This window comes from Gracilinanus agilis, chromosome 2 (assembly GCF_016433145.1).
Source record: "Gracilinanus agilis isolate LMUSP501 chromosome 2, AgileGrace, whole genome shotgun sequence".
Classification (NCBI taxonomy): Eukaryota; Metazoa; Chordata; class Mammalia; order Didelphimorphia; family Didelphidae; genus Gracilinanus; species Gracilinanus agilis.
The window spans coordinates 538,172,510-538,199,715 of record NC_058131.1 but is presented as its reverse complement, the minus strand read 5'-3'; the positions used below and the strand labels follow the sequence as shown (position 1 = coordinate 538,199,715).

Genomic DNA, 27,206 nt, shown 5'->3' with positions numbered 1-27,206 from the left:
TCAGAAGGAAGGAAAAAATTCAGAACTTCAGAGAAAAATAGAGATAATAATCTTGGTGAATGATTAAAGTCCATGATTGTAAACCAAACTATCCCAAAGATCATATCTTTTCCCCAAGTTTTACAAATGATTTGTAACAAAGCTAGAAGATTACAATGGCTATACATTGTCACTAATAGACATCATTTACTGATGAAGTGGCAAGGAAAGAATCCTTAATTTTTAATCAGTTTCTCTATAGTGATGATCATAATGCTTATTATAATTTGATCCTGAAAACAGCTCTGTAATTTCCTGTTAACTTAGTCTCATTTATCCTGAGTAGGAGCTGATCAGTGTAAGCAAAGAAAGAATGAGGGAATGAGGCCCAAAGTGAGACCCTTAGAAGGAAATAGAAACCTAACATGAAGATCACATTTTATCATCCCCATTTGATCTACTCAAAAATTTCAAAGTCTTCTAGTTAAAGATCACAAATGTGAATAAAAGACACCTCAAACTTGGAAACTATGGTTTATCAGACTTCACTCCAAGAATATAAATCAGGTACTTACCCCTTCACTGGCATTTTCACCTGTGTTAGCAAGCATTTCCTGTAGAGCTCTTACAGAGAGAGATTGTTCCAATACAAAATTGCAGACACAGAGATCTGGAGGAACATACTGTTGAAATAAAAAAAGACAAAAGTGAGGCTGTAAGCTGCTTAACTGCCCCAAATTAGGACCAAATATAAGAGGAAGGGAGGAAAAGTAATGAAGGAAAGAGAGTAAGAATTTACATAGTGCCTACTATAAACCAAGCACTATACTAAGCACTTTTCAAACACTATCTAATTTGATTCTCACTACATCCCTGCAAAGTAGATGCTGTTATTATCACCATTTTACAGCTGAAGAAATTGAGGCAAACAGAAGGTAAGTGACTTATTCAGGGTCACACTACAAGTCATAAGGCCATAATATTCCTGCCAAAGGTACACAGAGTCTGGCCCTAATATAAAGTCTTGATCTGGATAATAAGATTGTTGGAAGGAGTAAATTTTTTTAGACTCCAACAATAAAGAGTTAACATGGTGACAAGGACATCCAAGGCACAAACTCAGAAGAAAAAGAATGACTCCAAAACATCTGTTTCTAAAGCCTCAAAAGAAAAACATATCTTGAATGCCTTTGGGAGGATCAGCTTATTATTAGATCCTAAATGACAAATAAATTCATGTTTGATGATTGATTGACCTACCTATGTATTATGAAGTTCCATGGCTTGTTTTGCTACATTTAGGGTTATGAATGCAAAGTTAGCAAACTATCAGCTTAGCCAACTTTATCTCACCCAGGTATATGTGTGTTAGTAAACTTTCCTAATCACTATGTCCTTATATACAATGAGGTGGTATTGGGGGTGGGGATTGGGGAGAGGCTCTTAGTCCAGACAACTTACTGATAAACTACCACTAAAATTCCTCTTCCACTCAGTCTCTGTGAATCTGTCCTGCTGCAACAAGTAATAAAGGGGATCTGGGCTTTCTATAGGGATATACACTTTGAATGTCTGAGTCAGGTGTTGTGTGCTCATTGGACACAAGGGTGAGAAAGCCATACTGCTTAATAAAAAGTATGATTCATGATCATCTGAAAACTTATATTCTTTCTCAGTATCTTCCGATCCACAATCCCTTCACAAATTTCAATAAAAATTTCAGGAAAACACAAAGCAATAAGTCTTTCTGTTTTTGTTTTTAAGGGTTTAAAATTATTTTATTAACAAAATGAGAACCCTTGAGGAAAGCAGTGGAGCATGCACTGAAGTGGGGAGGGAATTAAAGTAGATATACCAAATAACAGAAGGGCAGTCTACTGCAAAAGTCCAGTTGTGAGGTGAAGGCCTATATCAAGGTAAATGTATAGAAGAGTTGTTATGAAGGTGGAATCAATAGACTGACAATGGATCTGGGAAAGAGAGGAAGGGTTGTAAACCTATATTGCTAGGATGATGATAGTACCATCAATAATAATCGGAAAATTAAGGAGAGAAGAGTTTTAGGGACAATATGAGTTCAATATTGGATATGCTGAGTTTTTTAAAGGTTTGGAAGATGAGTTTAAGTTTTGGAAGTAACATGTGAATGAAGAATTAATGCCTAACTACAAGAAACACAGAACCTTATCCAAGCAACAGAATTCTTTTTTTTTAAACCCTTACCTATCATCTTGGAATCAACACAGTGTATTGGTTCCAAGGCAGAAGAGTGGTAAGGGCTAGACAATGGGGTTAAGTGACTTGCCCAGGGTCACACAGCTGGGAAGTGTCTGAGGCCAGATTTGAACCTAGGACCTCCCATCTCTATGACTGGTCTCAACCCACTGAGCTACTCAGCTGCCCCCAAAGCAACAGAATTAATAAAAGACTGAAAAAATGAAAAAAATGTAATGAACCTAAATAGCAAAAGCAACCATCTTTCAAAAGATGAAGAGAGAATATTTAGAATCATTGCACTACAAGAAAGTTATGGCAAAAAAGGAGGGTTTGGACATATTTCAAAAAATAACAGGAAAAAAAACATTCAGTTCTATTAGAACAAGAGGACAAAGTGAAAACAGAAAGAATCCATTGGTTACCTCCTTTAAGGGAAACTAAAAAATGAGAACTCCCAGAAACATCATCACAAAACTCTACAACTTCCAGGTCAAAGGAAAAATACATAAAAGAAGGGAAGAGGAAAAAGAATACACAAGGGAAGAAATATGTTCTACATGATTTCCATTGTTACATGATTTCATGTATATTGTTGCTTTTCCTCAGTTGTATTTGATTCTTCATGACCGTATTGGGCTTTTCTTGGCAATGACATTGGAGTGGTTTGCAATTTCCTTTTCCAGCTCATTTTACAGATGAAGAACTGAGGTAAATGGGATTTAGTGATTTGCCCAGGGTCATACAGCTAGTAAGTCTGAACCCAGATTTGAACTCATGAAGATGAATCTTCCTGACTCCAGGCCAGGCACTCTATTCACTGCACCACTTTGCTACATTGAAATATGTACATTAAAATATATGTGGGTATACACACATTTATTAATGATATTAATTTGTTGTCTATACTTCTTTTTAGCATAGTGTAGTTTCCTAGTAGTTTCCTAGTTCACTTCCTTTCATATAATGAATATTTGCTTTTGCTTTGATAGCAAGATTTCCCCGTGTTTTCTAGGTTCTTTTTCTCCCCAGATCATCATCTTCATTCTCTGTGTGTTTTTAGGTATGTTTCTTGAAAGCAACAGATTGTAAACTCTTGTTTTCTTATCCAGTCTGTCACTTGTTTTTGTTCTATTGGATTAATTCATTCACATTTAAAATGACAATAATTAAGCTTATATTTTCCTTCATTTGCCTCTATTATTTTTCTGATTAGGATTTTTCCTTCTCCCTCTGTAATGATAGTCCTTAGTCTCTTCAGCAATTTTATCATAAAACTATTTTAAGGCAACTTTATTCCTAACTGCTATCTTCCCTTTACCACCATGTCCCTTCCCCACCTCCTGTTTGTTATCTTTTCCCTAGTTATGGAGTTTGGCTTATTAGCTCCATTTTCTCTTCCTTTTTAGTAGTTCTCTATTTCTTCTAATCTTTTTTTTTCCTCTTGGTTTAGTAAAAAAAAAATCAACAAAAAACCTTCTCACCTTCCTTCAAGTTTTATTTCATTTTCTGCATCTTTTCCTCAAAATGATTTCTTTAATCATTCTCTTCATTATTTATCTTCCTTTTCTTTCTGTGCTCAACTTTTATTTTTTGATTTGTGGCTTTCATATTTACCTATTCCTTCTTTAGGATTTATACTCCGCATTGAAGTAAATCTTCTAAGGTTTAAGTTCTCTCTTCTACCCAACAATACCAATTCACGTTAGGCAGGGTGTTGTAAGGTTTATATCTTGATGTTTTAGGTCTATATTTCTCTATCACTTCTTCTTACCCCTAATGTTTCCTTTGTTTCTAGGATATTTTTTGAAAGAAATCTCTTAATGGTCTCTCATTTTGCTATTGTTATAAACAATATTGGTTTTCTATTCTTTTTAGTTTTGTTTTTTCTTCTTTTTTAAAAAAACTTATTTTATCTCATTTGCAGTATTGATTTTTTCTATTTCTATTGTCTGTAGAACTTGAGAAGCAAATGATTTGTATAAATTTGATTTTCTTTGTAGAAATTCCATGAATCAATCTTTTTACTGAATATCTATTGGAGTTTTTTGTTACTAATTAGGCTCAGATTTGCAAAATATGTCACTTTGGGTTGCAGCTTAAGTTCCTTTGCTCTTTAGAATTACTTCAATTTTTCCTGTTATTTCTGGTGGGTGCAAAATAGTTTTGTTGTTCACATTACCTTTTTTCCCCCCATATTTGAAAGTTTTTCTTTGGTTCACATGAAGGATTTGTTGTTTGCCACTGGTCTTAAAATTAAACCATAATGGGGGCAGCTGGGTAGCTCAGTGGATTGAGAGCCAAGCCTAGAGATGGGAGGTCCTAGGTTCAAATCCTGCCTCAGACACTTCCCAGCTGTGTGACCCTGGGCAAGTCACTTGACCCCCATTGCTTACCCTTACCACTCTTCTGCCTTGGAGCCAGTACACAGTATTGACTCCAAGACGGAAGGTAAGGGTTTAAAAAAAAAATTAAACCATAATATCTTTTGGAGTTTACATCATAGGTTTTTTTGTTTTTGTTTTTGTTTTTGCTCTTTGTTCCTGGAGGTAATCTGTGGATTATTTTATTTTGCACTTTGCTTTCTGTGTTCTAAATTTCTGGAAAATTTTCTTCTATCATTTCTTGCATCATGGTGGTCAAACTTTTTGACTTGTACCCTTCTAGGAAACTTATAATCCTCTAGTTGTCTGCAAATTTTGATTTTGAGAACCAAGTTATACTTGTATGGAGATAACTTCTTTTGCTTTTTTTCTATATCGTCTTTCATTTCTGTTTATTTACATTCTATTAAATGCTGTCTCAGCTTTCTCCCAACTTGGGGAATTTACATTTCACCAGCTTCCACTGCTGTTTCCAAGTGCTTTTGGAGGGAAAAGACTGGCCTTAGCTTGATGTCAACCTCATTTTCCATAGCCTTAGAGCAGTGATTCCCAAAGTGGGCACTACCGCCCCCTGGTGGGTGCTGCAGCGATCCAGGAAGGCAGTGATGGCCACAGGTGCATTTATCTTTCCTATTAATTGCTATTTAAATAAAAAAAAATATTTCCAGGGGGATAAGTAATATTTTTTCTGGAAAGGGGGTAGTAGGTCAAAAAAGTTTGGGAACCACTGCCTTGGAGGATTACCATACAAGCTAGTGTTCTGAGCTAGTTCCCTTTATTCTCATTTCTCTGAATGAGTACTATTACAGGAGATACCACTACTACAATGCAGTTCAAGCCAGAGTAAACTTCTGCCATTTAGGTTTCCATAGCATAGGAAGTTAGGACTGGTGTGGAGGCAGTGTTTTGTTCAGATGAAAGCTCTATGATCAGTTTATACACCTTTGTCTCAGTATGATGGATGGTGTAGAAAGATATGTTGTGTAGCCACATTAGAGGTTAGTGATTAGCATTCTCTGCTGTTAGTTTATTATTGGGGTTTTGCATCATTAAATTTCATGGTGTCTTAAAGCATGGAAATAGATAATATTGTCTTATCTCTTTGGATAATTCTTAATGTAGAGAGGTTTAAGAGGTTTTGAGGATTGAAGAAAGTATCTATTCTTCAGTATTTTTGGTCTCATGACCCAACAGTTGGGTCGTGCTAAGTTTAAGTTCTCTATTGGACATCTACTTTGAGATATACGACGGACATTTAAATGTGAATTGGATGAACTCATCTCCAAAATGGAAGAGGGCAGAAGAATGAATTTTTAAAGAGAAATCAAAAATATGTTGTTGGAAGAAAACAAACTTAAAACATTCACACAGAGTAAAAATAAGGATTTGAACCAAACTCTATTATGCCTGAACTTAACTCAAATAAGCAGGTATAGCAATTTATTCTAAGATAAGGTACAAAAACAAAAACAAAACTTGAATAAAATAAACAAAGACAGGGGCAGCTAAGTAGCATGGCAGATAGAGGGCCAGGCCTGGAGTCAGGAGGACCTGGGTTCAAATCTGTCCTCAGATACTTCCTAGTTGTGAGACCCTGGGCAAATTATTTAAACCCAATTACCTAGTCCTTGCTGCTCTTCTGTCTTAGAATTTATACTAAAACAGAAAGTAAGGGGAAAGAGAGAATGAGATAAAGAAAGTGTGTGAGAGAGAGAGACAGAGAGAGAGACAAAGAGAGAAAAAATTATATTATGCTAAAAGGTACCATTCCTATAGCATATGTATACCAAATGGTACAGAATCGAAATATTTAACAGAAAATCTAAATAATTTTTTAGAAGCAGCATAGAATAGTAGATAATAAACTCAACTTGGGGTCAAGAAGACCTGTGTTCAAATCTTGCCCCAGACTCTTATTAGTTATGTGATTTTGGGCAAGTCACCCAACCACTCTGTGCCTTAGTTTCCTCATCTGCAAAAGGAGGGGGTTAGATTTAATAGCTTCTAAAGTCCCTTCTAGATTTAAGTCTATGATCTATAATGTAATTTAAAAGTTTCTGACATCTCAAAGTCTTCTGAGAGAAACCATAAACACATACACTATTCCTTATTTTTTGCGCAATGCTTAAAGACTAACCTAGTTTTACTGGTATTCTATTGTCCTACCCATTCCAGACACTGTCCATGTGAACACACAATAGTAGAATATCTAAATAATTTTGATGGAAAAATAAACAATAAACTTGACCTATCCCTTTTAGACCTAAATAGAAAATAAACTAAAAAAGAAGAAAAGGACCTTAAAGGAATTTTAGAAGAGATATAACAGATCACTGATTGTTAGGAAATGGGAATTAAATGGAATTCACATAAATCTCTATTGTTCATATATCTATATGACAAAGTTTTAAAAAGTGACCCTTCATTAGGGAAGAAAAACATCACAAAGCCAACAGAAACAAAAATTTAATTATATCCTTACCTGATTTTAATTATACGTGTGTATGTGTGTGTGTGTGTATTATTTAAGGGGCTGTGAGGATTGAAGAAAGTGTTTAATTTTTGGTATTGCTGGTCTCATGACCGAACAGTTGGATCATGCTGAATTTAAGATCTCTATTGGATACACACACACACACACACACACACAGGCACACACACACACACACACACACACACACACAATAAAGAACCTCTGAAAAAAGGATAAAAAAAACCTACTGAAATATGCTATCTAACTTGAGATAGATAACTGATGGATGGACACAGGGTAAAAATTAACACATTTATTGTCTTTTTATTTCATATTTTGGACATAGTTAATATGCAGGAATTTGTTTTGCTTGACCACACATATTTGTAAGGAGTTTTGATTTTCTCTCCTTTTCAAGTGGTACAGGAAGGGGAGAAGGGAGGGAGAAAATTCAGAGCTAAAAATGAAATAAAATTGAATTTTATAAAAAAAAATTATTTTACCTAATTGCATGTCAATTAAACCAACACACTAAATAAAGTAGTTTACATACATGTTTACAAAAATACATAACTTGCTCAGATTAATACAATAAGAAAATTTAAGCTGATATCAAAATAAGAAATAGAAAAACCATACATGAGATCCCAAGGAAAAAATAAACTCAGGACCAGGCATTTGCAAACAAGTTATGCCAAACACTCAAAGAAAAATTATTTAAAAAACTACACAAACTTGCAAAATTAAAAAAAATTTAATTTAAGAGGGTCTCTCAAATTTTTCCTATGATACATACATGGTCTTAATACCTAAAAATAAGGAGAGGAGGGGAAAAGGAAATAAAACTATAGGAAAATTTCAGTAATGAACACTGACACAATTCTTAAAGTAAACTGTTGCCTATAGCAATAATAATAAAAAAAGAACAACAAAATTCATAAGATTATATCAATAGGTATAAAAAAATTTAAACAAGGTTTAACATCTATTCCTGTTTTTTTTAATCTGGAAAATATGGGAATAAATAAACCTCTGATACAAGTAGTACTGTCTAATACCAAAAACCAGCATTATGCATCTTTCCAGTTTGATCAGGGTAAAACAAAGATATCCATTATCACTACCATATTTGATAATAGTGTTATAAATGCTGGCTATAGCAATGAGAAAAGAAAAATAAATCTGGAGAATAAGCATAAACAAAGAAGATCATTGCTTTTTTCAGATGATAAGTAGTTTATTCAGTGAATCCTATATTCAACCATAATATTAATTGAAGAAATTAATAACTTCAAAAAATTGAAAATTATGAAATAAAGCCACTTAAATAGCTAACATTTCTGAGTATTAACAACACAATTTAATAGGAAGAAAATTTTAAAAATAATTTAAAATTACTACAGAACATATTAAAATCTTTGAGAGTCGATTTACCAAAATTACAGTGGAGCTATGTGTATACATCTTAAAAGAAAACTACTTGCAAAAATGATGCAAACCTAAATAATCATAGAATAATTAATTGTTTAAAGGTAAAGATAAGCATGTATAATAAAAATGCAATGCTACCTAAATTAATTTACTTATTCAATGCCACATTAATCAAATTGCTAAAAGATTGTTCTACAGAGGTAGAAAAAATATTAAAAGTAAATTCATCTGAAGGCACAAAAGATCAAGAATCTCAAGGAAAAGAATGAAAAAAAAAGAGAGAAGGAAGGGGCCCAACAGAATTAGTTTTGTTATTATTCCTTGCTTTTTGGCCTCAGTTTCTTCAAATGTAAAATGCAGAAACTGAATTACATGGCCTTTAAGGTCCCTTACATTTCTAAATCTAAGATGCTACCATTAGAACTCAGCTCATTTTAATAAGAGGATGGAGGAGGAAGGCAAAGGTAAGGTACCATATGTCTGGAGAAAAGCAACAAATATAGTTGAGTATTATGTCAAAGAACAGATCATAATTATCTGATCCACTCTCCTCAATGTCGTCCTTAATTAAACTCTAAATAGGCTCCAGGTCCCCTCTGCATGGTCCCTGAGAGACCAGAAAAGGACACTTGTCCATCAAAGTTAATTTGCTTGCAATCCTGAGCGTCCTGTAGGAGACCAGCTCATCGTTTCCAAGCTCTGGTGTTTTTATCCCAACCCCTTCTATCTGGCAGACCCTGGTGAATACATGGGAACAAGAAATATGGTTGGCATCCTTTCTAAAATAATTTCTCTTTCCCCTCCTCAGAAGTGGCTTCATTATTGAAAAATGTTGTATTGCCGTATTTTTTACAAAAACAAACAAACAAACAAACAAACAAACAAACAAACAAAAAACAACCAAAACCTAAAACCCAAAAGACCTTGATATTTCAAAGGACCTGGCAGTGAATATACTAAGTAATATTTTGACATGGTTTATTCAGTGGGACTAGAAGATGCATATAGTGCCAGTGACTTTATCTATATATCCTTCACAATCAAAACCTCCAAAACACTTAAAATATCAGCCTGTGTAATCAATAAGTATTTATTAAATGTTTACTCTGTGCTAGGCATTGTGGAGAAAAGGCAACCTAGAAATCTTATTGATAAAGTTAACATTCATGCTTTCTGTAGCAATTCAGAAATACTGCTAATTCTAGAACGTTGGGTGCAATGAGCAGTTGGTTACAAAGAGAAGAAAAACATCTGAAGATTTAGGGATCATGATAGCTATCTGTTACTATTTCATAATGACAGCTATAGTATCAAAATACCACCAAACCATTTCCCAGTCATTTTTCATTTACTCAGAAAAGGATGCTAGGGGCAGCTAGGTGACTCAGTAGATAGAGTGCCAGGCCTGGAGTCAGGAAAACCTAGTTCAAATCTGGTCTCAAACACTTTCTAGTTGTGTGACTCTGGACAAGTTATTTAATACCAAATGTCTAGCACTTAATGCTGTTCTGTCTTTTAATAATACTTTTATTAATAAGCTCTGGTGTTTTTATCCCAACCCCTTCTATCTGGCAGACCCTGGTGAATACATGGGAACATAAGGTAAGGATTTGGGTAGGGAAAAAAAGAATATCCTTCTCTTTACTTCAGTCAACCTTCTCCTGATTGTTCTACTGCTATTTAACCTAGATGAGTTCGTGTCATGTTTTAGTGATATATAACTTAAATGTCAGGCAGGTTTTGATACAACAAAACAGAAAGCCTAGACAATAAATCCATAGTAAATCCTGCATACAAATGCTTCTGTTCACCAATTTTCAGAATGTGGCCTGCTTGATGAATGAAATAATAATGACTCAGACTGGCCCCGGATGAACTTGATTAAGCCAACATAGCCAGTAGCCATTAAACATATATAAGAATGAAGTTCACAAAGCAGTGGACACAAAATCCACAAAGAGGAAGCAAAAAATTCTTGTACAGTAATAATCCAATAGAAAAAAAAAGATTCCACAAATTGAATAGTAAGTAGATAAAATATGAAACTTCCTTGACACAGGAAAAAAAGTGAGCAAAACTTAGGAATGGACATTCCTGCAGAAATCAATAGAAGCAAGAAAAAGAAAAAGAAATAAATTGAATTCAATCTCATTGACCATGGACACAAAATAAATTAATTGTAGTGCATTGGTAAAAATTACATATCATTTCTCCATTAGGCAAAAATCTGCTTTCTCTTTTCCCCATTCCCTTTACCCTTCCACTCCCATTGAGAATGAAAAAGTAAACCTACATAAATCATCAAAATTTCTATACAAATAAAATCCAGCAGCAAAAGAAAGAGAAATTTCATTTATAACACAGACAATATAAAACACTTCAGAGTCTACCTGCCACGACAAGCCCAGGGATTATATGAATGCAATTAGAAAACATCTTTCACACCAGTGATTCCCAAAGTGGGCACTACCGCCCCCTGGTGGGTGCTGTAGCAATATAGTAAGGCAGTGATGGCCACAGGTGCATTTATCTTTCCTATTAGTTGCTATTAAAATTTTAAAAAATTAATTTCCAGGGGGATAAGTAATATTTTTTCTGGAAAGGGGGTGGTAGGCCAAAAAAGTTTGGGAACCACTGTTTCACATGAATAAGGACAGATCTGAACAACTGAAGATATATTCATTATTCCTGGGTAGGCTAAGCCAATATAATAAAAAAGATAATTCTACCTAAGTTAATTTACTTATTCATTCATATAAAATTATATATTACTTATTGCAATCAAATTACCAAAAATATTTTACAGAGATAGAAAAGTAATAACAAAATTCATTTGGAAGACAAAAAAGTAAAGAATATCAAGGAAATCAATTTCTTTTTAAAGTGAAGGAAGTACCTAGTAGTACAGACCTCAAACTGTATAACAAAGCAATAATTATCAAAACAATCTGATACTGGCTAAGAAAAAATTGTATAAATGGAGATTCAGAACCTTGGACTTCATCCCCCATAAGTCCCTTAGTATTTCCCAAAATTCCCTTTAATCTCTCCTACGCCTCCACGTTGGTGTGGTCATGTTATTGTTTTAATGAATTCTGTAGCTCCTTTCTCTTTCTCTCTTTTCCATGAGTGCAGGTCAAATGAGTTTAGCACATTTTCACTCTAGTTTTTTTATGTTGGTTTATATTATTAATAAAACATTATAAAAATATAATATTTAGTTATTGAATATTAATTTAAATCTCCACAAAATACAGGAATGAATCAATGGAATTGTTTAAATATTGTTAAACGTTTTCATAATTTCTCCCTCTGTCTCTTTAAGAGGCAAGGGAGCAGTAAGATTTCACAGTAAGAGACTCTTAGCTGACAGGCCTAAGAGCTCTGAAGGTTCCATTACCAAGGAGACAAAGGAGATAAGTAAAAGTCAGTTGACAGTTAGGGCTTTTGCCTGTGGAGTTTCTGAGAGTAGAGGAGCTCCATAGTAGGTCTTAGTGAGACTGGCAGTTGGAGTTTCTTACTGACAGTTGAGGTAAAGAAAACAGATTTAAGAGGTTGGAGTTTGGTTAATGTTTATTGATTATCTTAGATAGTTAGATAGTGAATATAATCTTAGATAGAGAGTGTAGGAATGTAGGCCAGGCCTAGCCCTGGCAGAAGACACTGCCCTCAGAGGCAGATAGATTAGGATTTTTTTTTAGAACTTTTTAGTTAGGATTGGGATTTTAAGCCTAGTTATAGATATTTTCACTTTCCTCCTTTCTATCTCCTATCTGAACTTTCCTCAAAATAAACAAATTATTTTGTGTTTATCAAACTGTTCTCTTGCCCTTTGTTCAAACTCCTACCAAAACCTTTAACTCTTCACAGTACTCAAAAGGCAATAGTAAATGACTATTGTAATCTACCATTTGATAAACCCAAAGAACCAAGCTTTGGGGTAAGAATTTACCATTTGACTAAAATTTTGGTGAAAACTGGAAAGATGTTAGGAAGATATCAGGCATAAATTAAATTCACATGCTATGTGACAAATAAGATCAAAATGGATAAATGATATAGATATAAATGGTAATATGATAAGTTAATTAAGGAAGCATGAAAAAATGTCCTTTTTCAGATCTATGAAAAAGGGAAGATTTTATTAACAAACAAGAGGGAACCAGGGGAAGTAAAATGGATAATTTTGTTAATATGAAATTTTAAAAGCTTTTGCACAAACAAAACTAATGCAGCAAAAATTAGAAAATAGGAAATTGTAAAAAAATTAAGTTTCCCTGATAAAGTCCTCATTTCTCAAATAAATAAAATAAGGGACTCAGTTAAATTTATAAAAATACAACCCATTCTCAGATGAAAGATGGTCAAAGAATATGAACAAGCAGTTTTCAGAAGAAGAAATCAAAGCTATCATTACTCACATGAAAAAAATGCTCTACATTACTACCAATTAGAGAAATACAAATTAAGGCAACTCTTAGGTACAACCTTATATCTATCAGATTGGCTCATATGACACAAAAGGAAAATGATAGATACTGGAAGAGATATGGAAAAACTAGCCACTGAAACATTATTGGTGAAGTTGTAAACTAGTCCAACTATTTGGGAGAACAATTTGGAACTATGTGCAAAGGGCTACAAAACTGTGTATATACCCTTTGACTTGGCAATACCACTAATAAGTCTGAATTCTAAAGAGATCAAAGAAAAGAGGAAAAGAGCTATTTGTTCAAAAATATTTGTAGTAGTTCTCTGTGTTGGCAAAGAATTGGAAATTCAGGGGATGTCTATCAATTAGGGAATTGAAAAAGTTGATATATGATTTCACATATTTTTCTACCTTTATTTTTCTAGTTGCTAAATACATATACTTGAATTCACACATGTTAAGTTCATGCAAAACAAGGTTCTACAATATTTCTCAACATGAAACTCTCTACTTTGGCCAAATGAGTTTATATTCTGAACAATGCACTGGGAACTGCTGTTCTATAATCTTTATTTACTTTGTTCCCTGATTCTCCTCCTCTACTCTGCTTCTCCATTTGGCTAATTTGTCTATTACCTTTTTTTGAAAATAATTTTTTATTTTTAGAAAAATTTTCCATGGTTTCATAAGTCATGTTTTTACTTTCCCCTTCACCCCCTCAACCCCCTGCCCCCCTCCGCTTTAGCCAATTCGCATTTCCACTGGTTTTATTATGTGTGGTCAGTCAAGACTTATTTACACATTATTGATAGTTACACTGGTGTGGTCTTTTCAGGTCGACATCCCTAATCATGTCCTCATCAACCCAAGGGTCCAAGGAGTTGTTTTTCTTCTGTGTTTCTGCTCCTGTAGTTCTTCCTCTGAATGTGGGTAGTGTTCCTTTCCATAAATCCCTCAGAATTGTCTTGGGTCATTGCATTGCTGCTAGTAGACGTCCATTACATTCGATTTTACCACAGTGTATTGGTCTCTGTGTACAATGTTCTTCTGGCTCTGCTCCTTTCACTTTACATCAATTCCTGGAGGTCTTTCCAGTTCACATGGAATTCCTCCAGTTTATTATTCCTTTGAGCACAATAGTATTCCATCACCAACATATACCACAATTTGTTCAGCCATTCCCCAATTGAAGGGCATACCCTTGCTTTTCAGTTTTTTGCCACCACAAAGAGTGCAGCTATAAATATTTTTGTGCAAGTCTGTTTATCTATGATCTCTTTGGGGTACAATCCCAGCAATGGTATGGCTGGATCAAAGGGCAGGCATTCTTTTATTGCTCTTTGGGCATCAAAACGGTATGGTACTGGCTAAGAGACAGAAGGGAGGATCAGTGGAATAGACTTGGGGTAAGTGACGTCAGCAAGACAGTGTATGATAAACCCAAAGAGCCCAACTTTTGGGACAAAAATCCACTATTTGACAAAAACTGCTGGAAAATTTGAAAAACAATATGGGAGAGAATAGGTTTAGATCAATATCTCACACCCTACACCAAGATAAATTCAGAATGGGTGAATGACTTGAATATAAAGAGGGAAACTATAAATAAATTAAGTGAACATAGAGTAGTTTACTTGTCAGATCTCTGGGAAAGGAAAGATTTTAAAACCAAGCAAGAGTTAGAGAAAATTACAAAATGTAAAATAAATAATTTTGATTATATCAAACTAAAAAGCTTTTGTACAAATAAAATAGCCTCAGTTAGGGGCAGCTGGGTGGCTCAGTGGATAGAAAGTGAAGCCTGGAAACAAGAGGCCCTGAATTCAAATAGGGCCTCAGATACTTCCTGCCTGTGTGATCCTTGGCAAATCACTTAACTCCAATTGCCTATCCTTTACTGTTCTTAAGTGTTGGAACTAATACTTAAAATTGATTCTAAGATAAAAGGGTTTAAAAAATAAAACAGTCTCAATTTTTAAAACTATAAATCCAAAGTTATGAAATGAGAACAACAATTAGATGACATGATTTCCCAATCCCTTTGCCAGCCCCTGCCTTTACTCAATGTCTGGTACATGTCTCTGTGACATTAAAGGAATTCAATCAACAGTACTAAAAAGTACACAAAAACAAGACCTATCCTAGAGAAATAATATTAGCATTAGTTCTGTAAAGTCAACAATATCAATCTTTCTCTTTGGTGATGTTTAGATAATTTTTAACATGCTAATGAATAACTATTGTATCACTCTCAGGGCTGCTATACGTAAGAATATGAAATAAAAATCTTCATGGGTCACCTGTCAGAGGGTTGCCTATCATAACTGAAAATGAGAGATTTACCTTGTACTTTCAAAAACATTTTTTCTTATTTTAATACTTTTTCTCTTCTATCCATTAAAGTACTAACATTCTTGCCCTATAAACATCAGTTGCTATTGGCACAGTTAGTAGGAATGCAACTGAAAGCCAGCAGAAATCAGTGCTGCTGAGTGTGTATTCTGTAAAATCTGAGAGAAGAGGGAGCCAAAAAATTTGAGGCAAAAAATTGGACAGATGGCTTATAAAACTGCCTGCTGAGGAAAGCAAAATTGACAGGTTGGACTTTGAATTCGATTCTCAATTGATACAAGATTTTCATAGTTTGTTGATAAAATGATTACTGTGATGCCCATAGGTAGAAACTTTTAACTACTGGTACATTGTATATATACATATTTACAAATGAGCAGCTTTCAGCACCTACTACAAATTTTCAAGGATACATTTAGCACATCATATTCTCTTTATCCTCAAAGGATAAAGAACATGAGATTCCAGAAAGATCAAGTTTTAGTACTGCATCTTGATCAAAAATAATACAAGTGATTAAAAAGTGATTCTGAGGAAGGGAAAGGACCCCAGAATTCTGGGGGTTTGGGGAATTAATAACAATGCCTTTATAATAATTGCTGACATTTGTATAGTCTTGTAAGGTTTGCAATGCATCTTACATATACCATTTGATCCTCATAATACAAGCCAAACCTTTTAAAGGTGGAGCTCTTATTTATACCCATTTTTACAAATCAGGAAACTGGGTTCAAAAGAAAGTGAGTGATTTGGCAAGAGTCACAGACCAAGTAATTACATGAAGCGAGGTTCTTACTCCTAGTCTAGCACTCTCAGGCTCAAGGTACATTATCAACTCAACAATGTTGCCTCTGAAGATACTGTAGTCAAGCATGGATGAAAGGGAGAAGGGCAAGGAGTTGGTCAACAATAGCTTTTATTTAGTGCCTATGTGCCAGGCACTGTTAAGCGGTAGTCTTCCAAAGAAAGATAAAACCATACCTTGTTCTCAAAAAGTTCATAATCTAATAAGAGAAGACAACGTCAAAACAACTATGTACAAATAAGATATATAGAAGATAAAATGAGAGAATCAATAGAGGGGTGCACTATCATCAAGGAGAATCAGGAAAGGCTGATTGAAGATGAGATTTTGGCTAGGATCTGAAGGAAGCTAGGGAAACTAGGTCGTAGAGATAAAGAAGAAGATTATTTCGGGCCTCAGGAACATCCAGTGAAATGCCCATAATTGGGAGATGGGATATTTTTTTTAATTTTTTTTAAACCCTTAACTTATGTGTATTGACTTATAAGTGGAAGAGTGGTAAGGGTAGGCAATGGGGGTCAAGTGACTTGCCCAGGGTCACACAGCTGGGAAGTGTTTGAGGCCGGATTTGAACCTAGGACCTCCCGTCTCTGGGCCTGGCTCTCAATCCACTGAGCTACCCAGCTGCCCCCAAGACAGGATATTTTGTTCAAGGAATGATGAGGAGATCAGTATCACTGTATCACAGAATACATAGAGGAGAATATAGCATAACATGACCAGAAATGTAGCAAGGGACCAAGTTATGAAGGGCTTTGAAAGTCAAAGGATTTTATATATGATCTTGGAAGTGATAGGAAACAAATGGAGTTTACTGAATATATAATGGTGACATGGTTAGACACTAACTTTAGGAGAACCAGTTTTATGGCAGAGTAAAGGACAGATTCAAATGAGAAGAAACTTGAAGTCAGAAGCCTAACCATCAAGCTACTTCAATACTCTAGTTGAGAGGTGATAAAATTCTGCACCAAGGTACTTGCAGTGTTAGAAGAGAGAAATGGGCATATGAGACAGATACCATGAAGATAGAAATGAAAGAACTTTATCATTGATTTGATATTAAGGGTGGTGGTGAAATGGAGGAGTTGAGGATGATATTTAGGTTTTAAACCTAACTGGGAGAATGGTGGTAACCAAAACAGTAACAGAGAAGTGAAGAAAATGGGAGCTTTGAAAGGAAAGATAATGAATTCAGTTTTGAACATGTTGAATTTAAATATCAACAGAACATTCATCTCCAGATGTCTAATAAGCAGTGGAAATTACAAGACTAGAGGTCAGAAAAGAAGTTAGAGGTAGAAAAGTAGATCTCAGAGTCACTTTCATAGAAATTATTATTAAAACTATAGCAGCTATTAGCAATGCCAAGTATCTAAAACAATTCCAGAAAAAAATGTGAAGGATGGGGGCCTAACAGTACCAGATCTTAAACTGTACTATAAAGCAGTTGTCATCAAAACAATATGGTACTGGCTAAGAGACAGAAGGGATGGTCAATGGAATAGTGTTGGGGTAAATGCCCTCAGCAAGACAGTATACAATAAACCCAAAGATCTCAGCCTTTGGGACAAGAACCACTGTTTGACAAAAACTACTGGGAAAATTGGAAAGCAGTATGGAAGAGATTAGGTCTAGATCAACATCTCACACCCTACATCAAGATAAATTCAGAATGGGTAAATGACCTAAATATAAAGAAGGAAACTATAAGTAAATTAGGTGAACATAGAATAGTATACCTGTCAGATCTATGGGGGAAAAAAAAGAATTTACGACCAAGCAAGAAATAGAGAATATCACAAAATGTAAAATGAATAATTTTGATTACATTAAATTAAAAAGGTTTTGTACAAACAAAACCAGTGCAACCAAAATTAGAAGGGAAACAACAAATTAGGGAAAAAAATTTCTATAACAAAAACCTCTGGTAAAGGTCTAATTTCTCAAATATATAAGGAACTAAATCAATTGTATAAAAAATCAAGCCATTCCCCAATTGATATGGGCAAGGAACATGAATAGGCAGTTTTCAGATAAAGAAATTAAAAGTATCAAACACATGAAAAAGTATTCTAAATCTCTCATAATTAGAGAATGCAAAGCAAAACAATTCTGAAGTATCACCTCACACCTAGCAGATTGGCTAATATGACAGCAAAGGAAAGTAAAAAATTTTGGAGAGGATGTGGCAAAATTGGGACATTAATGCATTGATGGTGGAATTGTGAATTAATCCAATCATTCTGGAAGGCAATTTGGAATTATACCCAAAGGGCTTTAAATGACTGCCTTTAAATGACTGCCTGACCTTTGATCCAGCCATACCACTGCTCGGTTTGTATCCCAAAGAGATAAGGAAAAATACATGTATAAAAATATTTATAGCCTCGCTCTTTGTGGTGGCCAAAAATTGGAAAATGAGGAAGTGTCCATCGATTGGGGAATGGCTGAACAAATTGTGGTATTTGTTGGTGATTGAATGTATGTGCTGAAAGAAATAATGAACTAGAGGAATTCCATGTGAACTAGAACAACCTCCAAGTATTGATACAGACATATATGTTTAAATACATACATTGGTGTCCCAAAAATCTTAGTGCAATTTAAACCATTTTTCATAATGAACTACAGGAATTTCATGTGAACTGGAATGACCTCTAGGAACTGATGCAGAGTGAAAGAAAAGAACCAAGAGAACCTTATACAAAGAGATGGATACACTGTGGCACAATCGAATGTAATGGACTTCTCTCTTGCAGCAATGCAATGATCCAGGACAATTCTGAGGGACTCATGAGATAATGCTATCCACAACCAGAGAAAGAACTGTGGGAGCAGAAACACAGAAGAAAAATATTTGCTTGATCACATGGTTCGATGGGGATATAATTGGGGATGTAGACTCTAAATGATCACTCTACTGCAAATATTAATAATATGGAAATATATCTTGATCAGTGATACAGATAAAACCCAGCTGAATTGCTCATTGGCCATGGGAGGGGGAAGGGAAAAATATGAATCATGGAATCATGGAAAAATATTCTAAATTAATTAATTAAATAAAATTAAAAATAAAATAAACTAACACTACTAGCATTAACTTCCACATACATACATAAAAAATAAAAAATAATTCCAATGGACTCATGATGAAAAATGCTCCCTAATAATATAATAAATAATATGCTCCCTAACATCACAGAATGAGCTGATGGAGTCTAAATGCAGATCAAAGCACACCATTTTTAACTTTATATCCTTCGTGAGTTTTTTCTTATAGGTGTGATATGTGTCTTCTTTCATAACATGATGAACATGGAAAAATGTATTGCATGAAAGCTCATGTATAACCAATATCAGATTACTTGCTATCTGAGGGAGTGGGGAAGGGAAAGAGACAGAGAATTTGAATCACAAAATATAAGAATGAAAATATTAAGAATTGTTTCTGCAGCTATCAACAATTTGGAAATAAGTCTTGATCGATGACACATGTTAAAACCAGTGGAAATGCGCATCAGCTATGGGTGGGTGGAGGTTGGGGAGTGAAGGGGAAAGTAAGAACATGAATCATGTAACCATGATAACTTTTCTAAAAAACAAAAATTATTTTAAAAAAAGAATTGTTTCTGCATGTAATTGTGAAAAATAATACAATAAAATATTATTGGGGAAAAATCTGTAGAATAATTGACAAGAAGGACCAATCTTTTATGTTAAACAAAGTTGAGGGAGGATATAATGGCAGAAAGCATCTGGGAGCTCCCAACATATGGCCTCAATTTTTACAGAGAAGTATGAGGGATAATTCTCATGATAGGTCAAGGCTATGGAGAGCTTGGGAGCTTTGAAGATGAATGAAAAAGTATGGAAAAATCCACTATGGTTAATGGAATGGTTTTAGGGATTGCCTTGGTGTACTAAGGGCTTGAGATTATATTATGTAAACTTGTAATAGACTTATAATGAACAACACAGTTTCATGATTTTCTCTGGTTTCATTCAGCACTGTAGGAGTAGGAACAGAGGCAACAGTTGGTAGAAATAAATCAAAGCTAGGGTTGGGAAAGACAAAATTTTCAATAGGATAAGGGGCAAGAAACCCAAGAAAAGAAAATAGTGTAAAATGAATTGGTTTACCAGGAGATAAAAATGGAGAAGGGGAAAGAGTATATCAATGCAGATGTGATAGCATGGTCAAGGAATGAGGAGTTTAAGGATTGGAGGTCAAGGTAAGAATGGAATTTAGAACTGTAAGAAAGAGGAGGAAGTAGAATAATAACAGAGTTTGGAGGAGTTGGGTTTAAAGGGAAGGAAATAAGGAAGAAGTTAGTACATGACAGAATACTTTATTGGAACAATGGCCATCGGGGTTTCAAAATCACTAGGACTGGGTGAATATAATGAGACTAAAGTATGTTAATCACTGAAAAATGAGTTTATAAAGGTTATCATTGTTCAGAAGGATTTTCCTCAGTTGGAACTGTCCCAGTCAGTTGCATATGGCTGGAAAACATGGGGGAGAAAACATCAATGTTTTTGGAGGGTTCCCAATTAAGGGCAAGCCTTTGGGAGCTTTAAGTTGATGTAAAAGATGTCTGCCTGTAGTAAAATAGAAGGGAACAGGAAAGAAAGGAAATAACAGTGGAATACAAGATTTAGAAAAGATCTGTGTTCCAAGGATCACATAGCAGGATAGGAAGTAAAACAGGAAACATCATAAGCATCATAAGCTTGAGGTGGAAAGACAGAGAGTTTAGATAAGAGTAGATCTGATGGAATTGAGAAGAGAAGGATTGGATGAGGAGAAAAGGTAAACATATCAATAGAAGAGGATTAAGGTTACCCAGAATAAAGGTAACACTTTTAAGAAAGGGAATGGGAGATATAACAATGTTTCTGCAATACATAATTTGATATTCCAGCAAGATTAAATCTGCTTATTTGTGTTTTCTACACATTGCTCCTGGTTCTTCCCTCTGGGGCCAAAAAGAACCCATCTAATCCCCCTTTTAAATGACAGCTCATCAAATATTTGAAGAATGGTATTATGTCCTACCTTGAATATTTTCTTCTCCAGGTTAAACATCACCATTTCATTTGACCATGCTCTATATGGCATTACCATCTCACCATCCTGTTATCCTCCTTTGAACACTCTCCAATTTATCTTCTTCCTTCATTAAGAGTGAGTATCCCTTATGGTTCTGACCTAAGCCTTCTTTTCTTCTCATTACCTATTCTCTCTAGATATCTCGAACATTCAGATGACTGCAATTTTCACCTCTGTGCAGATGATTCTCAAATCTACAAATCTAACTTCTATCACTCCTGACCTCCAGTCCTAAAATTTTAATAGCTTACTTAAATGTAGTAGAGTGTTAACAAGGCCAAAGTCAAAGCGTTATTTTCTTTCTTGAACCCAGAATGAATCCCTAACCCTGGTTAGGTGCCTGGCAAATATAAAATGCTATTCAGATGGAGAATTCAGTGAGAGAGTTTGGATAGAAAATGACAATTTGTCACTCTTAAAAACTATAACTCAAAGTATATGCCCTGGGCCTCCAGTATCATCTTATTTGTCTGAAAAATTTTAAACAATGAACAAAGAAACAAGACTGATTTTTCTAAAGTGAAAAGACAATCAAAGGATATTGGGGAAGCTGAAGATTTAAAAGTCTTTAAGTTAGAGGGGGTATAGTTAAGCAATGCCCTGAATGAATCAAATATTAAGTTCTCTGTGCTAGGAACTTTGGGTATACATTAAAAAAAAATAGGACAGGGGCAGCTGGGTAGCTCAGTGGATTGAGAGCCAGCCCTAGAGACGGGAGGTCCTAGGTTCAAATCCGGCCTCAGACACTTCCCAGCTGTGTGACCCTGGGTAAGTCACTTGACCCCCATTGCCTACCCTTACCACTCTTCCACCTATAAATCAATACACAGAAAGTTAAGGGTTTAAAATTAAAAAAAAAAATTAAAAAAAAATAGGACAGCCCCTGCCATCTGTGAACTTACATTTTAATAGGGGATTCCATATGTATTTGAAAGTGTTGTCCAGATTAGATGCCTGTTAGGTAGCCCTGGTGGATGGCTGAATGGGCTATAAAGCATTGTCTGGAGCTAGATATAAAGAGTCAAAATGAGTTTTTTAACTTCTGAAATTAAGACAGAAAGAGGATTCTTTCTAGATTCCAAGGATTCTGTCAATTAACCATTTTGCAAAGCCACTATATCAGTTTTGAAATTTTGAGGTTATAAGGCAAACAAAGACTTCTGACCTTTAAGCAGGTTTATGCCTAATTATATTAAGCAAAAATGAAACCTGTATATGAGAGAATAGCTTTGGTTAAAACCATAAGAACAAGTTTTACTCATCATCTTTCTTTAGAAGGTATGAAGAGAATCTGAACCTAGTTTTCATGTTTAGTTGAAAAGCAACTCAACTCAAAAGACCATCATGCCATCTTTGGCTGAAGAGTTCTTATAGCAGTCACCTATTTAATCTCTCTATATCTAGGATGTGTGATACTTAAACTTGGCAAATTTAGCTAGGTGCTTAAGAAGAAAGATTTTGACTGAATAGTTGTGTAAAACTCATTGTTAAAAAGCTGAATATCAGATCTAGATTTTCCAATTTTACCAATAACTAACCAAGTTGGGGATTAGGGTGGGGAACAGTCCAAGGGAAGGCCACAGAAAGAACAGACAGTCTGAATGAAGATTAAAACATACCATTCTTGATTTTATTCTCCTTTTTTCTCTATTATAGAGAATTTTTCTCTAGTATAAGCAATATATGTCTTGTTTCAAAACATGAAGTACAGAAAATATGTATTATGTAATATTATAATGTACAATCTACATCATATTACCTGCCTTGCTGGGGAGAAGAGAGGTAGGAGGGGGAGGAGAAAAAAGAGTGAAGGATTTTTGGTCATAACTAAACTAAATTTTTTTTCTATTGGATAAGCCTATTTATTATAATTTATTACATATATTGTTATCTGTTATTATATATTAAAAAATAAAAATAAATGCTAACAAAAAGAAAATGCTGAAAATTGTATATATAACTGAGAAAATATAAAATACTAAAAGAAATAATAAATAAAAAACATTCATGAAGCAATATTTTTCTATTTCTAATGAAAACGGATAGAAATGAATTGGTTTATCTGGAACAGAAGAATATAGACACAAAGAATCCCCTAATAGTATGGCCTACCAGATACAAAAAATATAAAGCATTCCATAGTATTTTGGACTGCTAAATATGAAACTGAGCAAGCTAGAACATCTAAGCAATTGCTTATTAAGCAAGGAATAATAATAAGTTAACCAAAAAATGCTGAATTCATATGGCACCTTTAAGCAACTTGGAGTGTTTCAACAACTCAAAAAACACTTAACTGTCTAAAGGTATTGGCAATGCTTCATTGGATCCATAATCTTATTGATGTATGCATTCTTTTACTCGAGCATTGCTGATCACAGCCTGTTTGATGTTCTCTTGGGAAACCTTTCATTTTTTTTTTTGGTAATAATAATTTTGGGAGATGATATTTCCCCCCGTCTCTTCAACATATTCCCTTATTACAGATATCTTGAAAATGCTATCTTCTACTCAGTCCTCCTGTGTGTATGGATAACTTACACCAAATGCTTTTTTAGGTTTCCTAGTATCTAGTGTCTTCCTCTCTGCAATTAGTTTTCATCTACTCAGTAGCTAAACAGATTTAAAGATGTAAAATTTTTTTGTATGTACATGTTGTCTCCTCATTTAAAATACAAATTCGCTGAAGGTTGGGACTGTATTTTCCTTTCTTTGTATACCCAGTGCTTAGCACTATACATAGTAAGTGCTTGATAAACATTTTTTACTTTAATTTTTCCACTTTAACTCTCTTTAGTGAGATTTCTACTTCTTATATTAACATACCTAAGGGACTATGATGTCAGAATTCAAATGTAATGACTCTATTGTCTCAAATGGTGAAAATAATGCTCTATAACAATTCTGCCAAATCTTTTCCATCTGTCTGTTGCTTGTTCAACTTTTTCCTTGTGCTCAGCTGATAATCATATGGACCAGCTTCTTTGTCTATTATTGTTATACTCTAAAATGCCCATGGGATGCCTTTGCTTAGCCAGGTCTTCCACCAAGGTTTTGTTAAACTGGTTTCTCCTTCCATTGCTTTTCACTGTTTTATGAAATAATACATCTCTACCGTCCTTCAAAAAAGATTGCAAGGGGCAAAAGTTAAGTGATTTGCTGAGTGGTATATGACCAATATATGCTAGAGATGAGATTAGAACATATATTCCTGGATGTAAACCTGGCTTTCCATCTAGGAGACTATTATAATTGCCACAATGTCATTCTCTCTATCCATTTTTCCATTTTTAGGCTCAATAAGGTATATAAATAGGTATGTTGGAGTTGTTTTTAATTGTGAAACATACTTTTTTCTCATTCTCATTATTTCTTCTAGTTTTACATATCCACTGATCTTTCTTTAACAATTGGATGGTCTGACTGTATTTAGACAGCTGATCAAAATGATTCCCACAATCAATTTCCTATCTGTTAAAATAATAATTTCATTTTTAAATTGCAACATGAACCATATCTGTAACATTTGGTAATCTTCTCAAATAAAATATTCATGATAAATAATGTGAGGCTTCTATAATAAAATAAGTAATATTTTCCAATCTATCCTTTTCAGATCTTAGCTAATTTCTACCTTTTCACTGAAATAATGAAGTAGAAAAAATATATATTGATTTTATTTTCAGGGACTTATCAATCTCTTCTTGGAATTTCTCTAATTCACCTTCTGCAACAGATTTTAGAGGCGTAAATAGAAACTATTTAAATAGTAAAATTTTTTCAAATATGTACTAAGAGTGCCTCAATGTGATAGAATAGAATGCTGCATAAATTATGCTTCCTACAACGCATTACAAAGAATTTATCAAGGATAAGTGTAATGAAGGATGTCAACAAATAAATGTATGAGCAGTCATGCAGCAAATGTAAAGAAAAAATCAGTGATTAGGCCATGTGCTCTTATTGTAATTGTGATATTAAGAAAAATTGAGGAAAGCTCTCAATATATTGGCTAGATGCTCTGTAAAGAATTTATAATGGCATATGTTGTTATGTAACAGCCACATAGTATAGGCAAGCATAGGAGGATCACGAACTGCACTATTGGAGGGAAGTCACTTCAATGAGGTTACAAAAACATCTGAATGCATAAAAATGTTTTACATATGCTATAAGTGGGAATATTGTGAGGCTCAAAAGAGATAATGGATGTAAAAAGTTTACAAACTTCAAAGCCCTATATAAATAATAATTATAATTACTGTTACTATCATTATTATTATTAACTTAAGGTAACCAAGTCTCTCATCTAGAGATGACTTCATTCCCGAGCCTTGTACTACTACACTCCTGCTGACCTCATGCAACATTTATAGAGCAGTACAGGGGTGTGCTGGTAAACATTTAACATTTAGGTTCTCTGGGGGAAACTGTATGCAAAAATGCTTTTAAGTTTAATCTGCATTATTAATACTTAAGTCTAGACAAGCAACAAAACAACAAATCAAGCCTTGATTTGTAACAATTGAGATTTTTGAAATATAAATGTTCACATTGAAAATTCAATAATAAAGTCTCAAAAGCCAGTTAGAGATGAATCCAGCCACTTCTAACTAAAGCTAGGATCTCATTTAACCCAGTATCTGAACCTCAAAACTTATAAAACAGATAAATTAAAGGGTTAATTTAATTCACATTAAAATGGGATTATTTTACTTTACCAAAAATACATTCATTATAGGATTCTTTTAAACACATTTTTAGAATCAAAGAATATTAGAGCTGGAAAATACAAGGGACCAAAAATTTCAATCTTGATCTTAGTGAAGAAGAAACTGAGTTTTAGAGATGTTAAGTGACTTGTCCAAGGTCAAACTAGAAATCAGCTTTTCTGACCCCTAGTCCCAACAATTTTTCTAAATACTTGCCTTTAAAGAATTACAGTTAGAACATGATTTTGTCTTTGAAAAATTTATTGGTTTAGCATATTTTTAAAAACACATATATATAGAGAGTAAACAAAGGGAAAGAACTAGCATTAAGGGAGGTAAGGAAAGAATTCTTACAACATTCAGAATTTTATGTGAGACTTAAAGAAACCCAAGGGAGCTAGGCAGTATAGATGATGAAGGAAATAATTCTGAAGATTTTATATTTTGAAGGAAACTGGAGTTTACTAAGCTCAGAGTAGGGGTGGGGAGAGAATGTGGGATAGTAAAGAAGATCCCTGTAACAGCAGAATGGAGCATGCGCTTGTGGCAAGAATCAGCCTAATGAGTAAGTCCAGGAGTTTTTTAGGGAAAAATTAATTGAGATTCAACAACATTTATTAGGACCAGGAAGTAAGATAGCAAGACTTACAACATATCTGAACTCAAATAATACCAGCTTTTAATACATTTGGGAACATTTTCCAGCTTTAAGCCAGTAAAATGACAAATAGACAGTAGATATGGTGTAACTTTGACAATTAATTTATTCACTGTTAAAAAAAATACCTACCACTGGGACCAGATTGCCTTTAACTAAGAAAGAAGGCACTTTTAGTAACAAAATTAAAGGAAGTCAATTTAGATAACAGAAATCTTAAGGTTAAAAGTAGTTTTTAGTAAACTTTCATTTCAAGCAACTGACAACAATAGGCAGAAGGTTTACAGTGTGTCATACTAACTTTTATGTTCATATTATGAAATAATTTTCCCTATAGCCCAGTTCCTAATGATAACTGCTTATTAACTATTAATGAAGGGAAGGTTCTTTTAGGTCTGTGCCCATTTCTTTTAATCACTATTTCATAAGACCTAAGCAGCCTACAGTTCCTAGCTATAAGAGCATAAGATGGAAAAAGGGAGAAGGTGGCCAGAATATCTCCTAGTCATGAGATAAATGACATGAGAAAAGCCCAACAGCTTTCTTAGCAGAGATTTTCCATGGTCTAGTCAGCTCATGTTTTCCCTACATCTTCTTTCATTTTGCTTAGATAATTCATGACCTACTAAACTGAATTCTGACCATGT

At 34.2% G+C, this 27,206-nt stretch overlaps 1 protein-coding gene across 1 annotated transcript in view; it reads right to left on the bottom strand.

Annotated features, from left to right (window-relative positions):
* The window catches only part of RYR3 (ryanodine receptor 3), a 570,927-nt gene that overhangs the window by 521,134 nt on the left and 22,587 nt on the right, over nucleotides 1-27,206 (bottom strand). Inside the window, exon 3 of the mRNA XM_044660040.1 lies at nucleotides 555-662. Within this exon, the coding sequence (XP_044515975.1) occupies nucleotides 555-662 (108 nt within the window). The remainder of the gene's footprint in view (nucleotides 1-554; nucleotides 663-27,206) is intronic.